At 45.0% G+C, this 7443-nt stretch overlaps 1 protein-coding gene across 1 annotated transcript; it reads left to right on the top strand.

Moving 5' to 3' along the window:
- Positions 1–5097: 5097 nt before the first annotated feature.
- On the top strand, positions 5098–5436 carry BBA_09404 (uncharacterized protein; the record flags this gene model as incomplete). Its single annotated transcript, XM_008604501.1, has 2 exons — positions 5098–5178; positions 5227–5436. The coding sequence occupies 2 exons, from the start codon at positions 5098–5100 to the stop codon at positions 5434–5436; spliced, it is 291 nt and encodes a 96-aa protein (XP_008602723.1).
- Between the last annotated feature and the right edge of the window lie 2007 nt (positions 5437–7443).

Raw genomic sequence — 7443 nt, forward strand, 5'->3', positions numbered from 1 at the left:
GGCTGCCCTTCGAGAAGAAAAGAATCGGGCCGACATAGCGCAATCCTTGCAGCCCCGTTTGTGCCAAAAACGCGGGGGTTCGTAGAAACACACTATGCTCATATCGGTTTGAGTCGCGTGAATCACGCTTGCTGCATGGCCGAGGCGTGGTGGCTCTGCGGAAACGGAGCCTTAGGCCCGTTTTGTCTGAGACGGAATGCCTGTCGAGCGAAAAACGTGAGTAAGTCTCGGTGGATACCAGACGGCCCCGTAATATCGCGCCATCGTGCGCCACTTCCTTTGTTAATTATTACAAAAAACCGATATTTATTAAGGCATCGGCAGATGCTCGATGCAAGGAGATGAAGCGCAGCTGCCTCGGGAACTTCTCAACACTCTCGGAGAAGAATAATCAGTAATGATCCTCGCTGTTCATCATAAGTTATCCTCGGACTTATCCAGATATCGATGTCCTATCGGCCGAGGCACCAACCCCACCATGACGGCTCAGGGGCTTCCATCCTTCCCCAGATTTCTCTACACCCCCGCCCCCCCCCCCCCCCACCCCTCACCCCCTCTCCCCACCACTCTCCATCAGCCCCCTCCAAACCATACCCTGCAAAGAGCGTTGGAATACTAGACTTACCACAGCGTAGGCACCGTGCTGCCGACTGCGGCGCTGGAGATGACGAGCTCTGACGCGTACCATGTCTGCAGCTCCGCAGCCCACTCTTGATGCCTGTCGTCGCGGTCGAGGCCAGCGCGAGAGGACTTGGACTCAGGCCACTAAGCAGAACCACTGATCAGGCATCGCGGTGCAAAAAGACGTCACTTGGGCAAGTGAACGCGCCATACAAACCTTACAGAAGCGGAAAAAACGCATGACTGCGAAAAGAGCTGTTTACGATAAGCTGATCGCTCAGCAGGTGACGGTGATGAGTTCTCGCCGTCAAGGTCCCCGGGCGTGGTCGGGGCTCGGAGCACGTACCAGCTCGCCCACAAGACACCCTACCCCTTGCTATTATTAGTTTCTCTACCGTCTGCGACTCGGATGTGAGCTTGGTAGAGATAGAGGTTAGGAAAAGAAGGATACTAGCGATGTGATTAGTCGATATTATTACTGTTAGTTATAGGCTCAAGTTATACTAGGAGATTACTTCTCATAGCCAAATTATTACCTAAACTAATTGGTAGAGCTCTAGACTATCCAACTATAAAAGTCCTTTCCTCTATATACGTATTCATCTCTCTACTATAGCCGTTACATTACTATAAACACTAGTGAGTATTATAAGTGCTGTTTACCTTGATCACTTGTGAGCCGTGTGATTAACCCCGTGACTACATTTCCTAATCGAGTAGCCTCCGTGCGCCCGCCTGGTTACCAGGCTAGGCCGCCTAAGGCTGCCTTATATCATATGTTACAAATCGTTTGTCCCTGGAATGTGTCACGAGTCATGTAACGGGTCCAGGACGGGCATATTGATAACACAATCAGGCGGCTGCTGCAAGTATAGCAATGGCAACAACCAGTAGTAATCTGCAATCAGCAGAAGCTGTAAGCTCCTGGAGAGGGGCGTTGCCGCGTTGGTGATATCTAATGGAAGATCCCACGAGCACTAGCCCACCACACAAAAGAAATCTACGATTCGCAAACGCTGTTCGGGTAGGTGGCGCTAAGTTTGCCACAGCCGCATTTAGTCACGTACAATACGTCCTAGGGAGAACTTGTTGAGTCAGCTGCCTACATAAAGATCGCGGGACGAAACCAAAGCTTTCATTATATTGCGCGATAGTCTCAAATACTCATATTCAACCCCTGTCCGAACCTCCAAGCCGCGCACTGCATATCTTGTCTAGCTAGGCTACTCACCCGAGAAGCGTTCAAAGCATCTGTGATAGAACCGCTTCATAGACATTTTGCAGTAGATAGCGATTCAAAGCCATCACTCAGCCGGTGATATCGTTATCATAATGGTCTCTGTTAACGAAGTACGTATGACTTACTACCTCAACCATAAAAGATCCCTGACTTCAAACACAACGAACTGAAAACTCGATTCGGTGGTCGCACCTGGGCAGAGATTCTTCGTTTTGTTTGGAGCATGAATTGTGGCTTCGAGGCAATTCTTGTGCGCCTATCTCGAATAGTTTTGGAGCGCCCGCCAGTTTGCTTCCATCACGGAAGTGACGCACTAGCGACCAATTGCAGCTTTCCTGCTTTCGGATTGCTAACTAACAGTCTCGTAATAAGCAAGGCAATTATAACTCCATATGAAAGCAGGAAGAATATTATTAGGAGTTGCATCTCGATATTCGAGTATAGAAGTTCTTCGAGTAGTAACTGACATGGGGACGGGAGAGAGGTGTGATAATGATTCACTACTCCCTTTTAAATTCAGCGCCAGAGCAGCCTGTGCACCAACTTTCACGTGGTCTTTTCTATCTAGTCCTTCGGTCGCCACGTTTCTCCAAGAATACGAGGACGTGGCGCGAGCACAGGTAGCATTGCGAGACATGTCTATGCTACTAGGAGTAATGCGAAACCATTACGTCAGTGGACTTTACCAGGTAACTCCGGGAAGACGGGTATGTATACTTAGGCAGCACGCGTCAGCAGGTAAGGACCTCCATCATACTTAGACGAGCGCGCAATCAGTGCGTTGCCTCGGAATAATAAGAGTACGGGCAAGGTGAGATGCGAACTCGGTAACCACTTCCGCAACAGCCAAGATTATCTGAGCGAGTCGCGTTCTCTTTTAAAACAGATGAACTATGTAACGTGCTAGTATCAGTTCAGCGCGAACGGCAATGTCGACGTCGAACGTCGACTAGGCTTAACATTAGCACGGCATCGTCCCCACATATATAGTAGTGTCACATGTGCTCTTACTATACTAACAATTTAAATCAGCCTATTTCGTAACTATTCCCGTAAAAACTTCCGTAACAGCCTAAGGGTTACCCGGCCCGGTCGTGTCGTCTCTTTAACAGATGAGCTATGTAACGCGCTGGGATTAGTTAAGCCTGCATCAACGGCAATGCCGACTTAGATTAGCATTAGTATCCTATCGTGCCCACACTTATATATCAAACATCAATTTAGTAGATGTCTATAATTTCTAAGTTAAGTGATATAGATGTACATATGTAAAAAGCTGCAGCGAGAGCTCTCCTTAGGGACTCTCCTTTTCTCCTTAGAAACAATCGCTTTATCTAAGTTATACTTGACCTTATTCCTGCCTTATAACGTCTAGTCGACGTTCGACGTCGACATTGCCGCTGAGCTGCGTTAAACTAATATTAGTATAATATATAGCCTGTCTATAACAAAAGAGGACATGACTTAGTCGGACAACCTTGGCTGTTGCGGAAGTGGTTACCGACATCGCATTTCACCCTGCCTGTATTTCATTGCCTATTCTATACTTATAATCTCGACCCGTCGCGGTGCGACCTGTGGGAGTATTCAGAAGCCTTAGGGATAAATCAGGTATAGGCCGAGTCTTCGGGCTGTGGCGAGACCTACTAACTTATGTCACTAGAAGTGACTTAGCAATATCGATGGCCTTTTTCTTGCCCTACTTACTCCTGACGTCGTGTTCGGACTTTGTATGGTATTTTTATCGGATCACAGTTATTTTGCACAATGTAATGCGTCCTTCTTGCTCTCTAAGCTGTTCGGAAGTTAGCCGCTTTTAACGCTGAATCCCTTGCGACGCTGTGGGTTGAGTGCAATTTCGTGTCCGGACTACCCTGAGAATTCTCTACACTGGTACTATTCCACTTATAAAAAGGAAGTATCCACGTTCTCTATTATCTTCACTTGATTCAACATATATATAAAGAAGCAAGATGAACGTCGTAGAATCCTCACGGATTCGCTGGTGGGGGAAGGGGGAACATTTTGGGAAACTCTGTACACGAATTGGTGACGTTATATGCATCCTTGCATCGCCTCTGCGAATACGAGGAAGTTGTTGACATATAAGTAAGCCCTAATAAGCCACCAGAAAGCAGACGGCGCCACCGTTTTGCTACGCGACAGAAGTGACGTGGGTACTAGCATTGCGAGTCATGTCTATGCTCTTCAGAGTAACAGGCGCTACGTTCGAGATGGGACGAGCATACAAGCAGTACGATGCCACAGAATAGCAAAAGTAGGATAAGGTAAAATGCGATTGTGGTAATCACTTCCGTAACCGTTAAAGGGCGTCTACCTGAGTCATGTCTACTCTTTTAATAGACTAGTCATGTAGCGCCTTAGTATCAGCTCAGCCTAGATTAACAGCAATGTCGACATCGAACGTCGACTTAGTGTGACAGTAGCATAGCCTCGTCTTAAGCTGGAGGATAGTGATAGTGTCCTCTACATAGTCTTCCTATACTAGCATGTATTGAAATAAGCCTGGTTTATAACATACGTAACAGCCTAAGTTTGTCCGACTCAGTCGTGCCCTTTGTTTTAATAGACGAGCTTAAAGAAGTGCTAGTATGAGTTAGACTTAAATTAACGGTAATGCCGACTAGGCTTAGTATTAGTATTTTTATGCTAGTTATCATGCCTAAACGTAGGTTTCAGTTCTTATATACTTATACTATGCCTTTGACTGTGGAGGAGCAAGAAGGTCACGAGATCCCTAGGGAAGAGGGACAAGGAAGTTACTAGACAGCACATATCATTTTGCCAAGGAAGGAAGTCAAGCCTGGTACTCGCCTGCGCCACAGTACCTCTAATACAGGCCATTTTCCGTGTCGCCGAAAGTGCCGCGCTTTTGAGATACCTGGTTAGACGGAATCCCTGTAAGTTTCATGCTTGCTCCTCTTTCACAGTCAAAGAGATACTTACAACTTTGACTCAATCTATGTAAAAAAAGAGGGACTTAACCTGATATACGAGTCTATAGCATAAGCTTTATGATTATGGCGTGATAATGAGTGTACGCTGCGCCTTTTCTTTACTACTTTAGTCTAAAAACAAGTATATATATATACATCAAAGATTGCAAAAGAATCTAATCTTGACAAACTCATTCATCAAGTCGTACTACCAAGTTCACTACCCGCCTTACTCGAAAACCTCACCAAACTCTCAGTTATTTGAACACTTTAACAAAAATGAAGACCTTCTCTGTGCTTCTCCTTGCTATGCTGAGCAGTTTTGGTGCCGCTGTGCCCGTCGTGACTCCGGGTGGCTCCGTAAGTCCTGAATCGATCTATTGCAGAAAATCTTACTAACTCATCCAGGACAAGAACGACGCGTCTCGTAAGAATGCCAATGTGGGCAACTCCTACTTGAGCACTCTTATGGAAGACGAAAACCAAAACTGGGGATACGATGACAGTCAAGAACCGGAGGACAACAAACCCAACCCAAGGCCTGTTAACTTTGATACTTTTTCCCCTCCTAATGGCAAAAGTCGCCCCTCTAACGAAGCCTTTGTTGGAGAGGCTTAAGAACCAATGTATTCAGGAGAGCGATAAGATCCGAAATGACTGCCTGCAGGCATAATGCTAGGCTCTAACGAGCTCTCTTACAAATACAGGTTGTTAGTTGCTGTCGCTGCAGCCAATTCTGGCCGGCCTCACGCACGAATATCAACTTCTAGTTCTTGTTAGATAGTCAGAATGAGAACCAAGTCACGCGCTCTTGTTCTGCAACCGGCTTTGGGCTCTAGAGTGGAACTTCATATCACGTCGAGGCCCCCGCAACGTGTGGCTCCCCTGCATTTCACCCTTTTTCGTTGGCTTATCATCGATCCAGTCGTCATGGTCGCGGGAACCCGGTAGAATCGCGCTGTGGCCCCCTGGGAAGCTTGGTTAGCTAACCCGTAACGTAACCAGTTGAATGGCATGTAGATCTTGAATACCTTCATGCATTGATTAGGGTGTCAGAGCTAACACGCGGAGTCTGGGCACCATCGCCACTCATTACCCGCTCGTATTTGGCCATGAGCGCTCGAATGCGATCCCCGTTATCAGCAGGCGGGATTGTGGCAGTGCATCCAGGAACATGTGAAGAAGCGCTGTTCGGGGTTACAACGCCAGAACCAGAATCCAGACCAGAGTTGGCCTCAAGCTTCTCTGTCCCGCAAACCAATAGTGTATCACAAGAGTTAGCAGAGCTGGCTGGTGAGGAAGCGAGCGAGATCGGAGAGTCTGCTGAGCTGCCTGACCTCTGGGAAGAACTCCCCTCTGAGCAGGAGTCGGAGAGTTACAACAGTGAAAAGTACCCGACACAGTAGAAGCTCCGGTGTCCCATCAATTTGCGCAATATCTGAGCATGTTCTGCGGACTGTATACCTCCAACGCTCCACCAAGCAAGAAGTTTGCTGTGCTTCACTCACATCAAGGCCCTACCGATGGTTATGAGCTTGTCAAAGACTAGTTTATCAAAATCTCTTTTCTAATAATATATTTAAAGGACTTCTCTAAATAAGAGAGGGTTAAGTTTCTTCACATGATGGCGATTATCTACGCTTCAGTCAGGCTCTTTTACCAGATACTCGGGCTAGGGGTATTGGACGGTATGCATGAGATCCTCTTATACATGGGCATTTTCAAACGGTCTTTAGGCCGTTTGTTCCGTTGTATATCTTTTTTCGCGCATTAAATCGTTAACCCTTTAGTGGAATCCTTCAACCGTTTGAACAGTGGAACCATTAAGCCGTTTTTTAATCGCGTGTTCTCCGTTGTGTCCTTAAGCCCGTCGATGATCGATGTAGGTCTTAATCTACGCTGGCAAGGTCAAATCTCGCCTGGCTTGGCTTGGCTCAGGTGTTAGCCTGCCGGTGCTGAGGCTGGCAACGCCACCAAATGAAACCAATCTTGACCGCAACCCCGAAATAGCACCAACTCCCTATGAGAAGCAATGTGTCCAACAACCAAGTTCACCAAGATATAGCCTCCTTACTCGACTTAGTTACCTCAGGCCTTTGCTTTACTTAGTTAGTTATAAAAAGGTCCTTACTTAGTTAATATTACTTAACAGCTATTCTATAATAGGTAATTTTATAGTAAAATATAAGTCTAAAGTAGATATATCTAATATATAATTACTATAATAATATCTAATTAAAGATAATGCTATTTATTAGTAATAACCTTCTTTATTAATAAGAATATTTACTTATACTTAGTACTTATTACTAGGTAACTAAATAAATTAAGTACTATTTAAGAGAGGATTAGATAGTAAGCTATATAAGTTAATAAGATATAACTAGGCTATAAATATAAAAGAGAAAAAGAGTTCTTAATTAATTATCTATAACTATAGGCTACTAGTAGATATATATATACTTTACTATATTTTTTATATTAATATAACTAGCCGTTATAAGATTTTTAATTTATTATTTATAAGCTTTTTAAGTAAATTAAAATAACTAATATTTAAAGCTTATAATATATAAGAAAAATAAGTAAGTATATAGAAGGTAATAATCTTATTTTTTAGTAAAA

The sequence above is a fragment of the Beauveria bassiana genome (assembly GCF_000280675.1).
Source record: "Beauveria bassiana ARSEF 2860 unplaced genomic scaffold BBA_S00053, whole genome shotgun sequence".
Taxonomy (NCBI): domain Eukaryota; kingdom Fungi; phylum Ascomycota; class Sordariomycetes; order Hypocreales; family Cordycipitaceae; genus Beauveria; species Beauveria bassiana.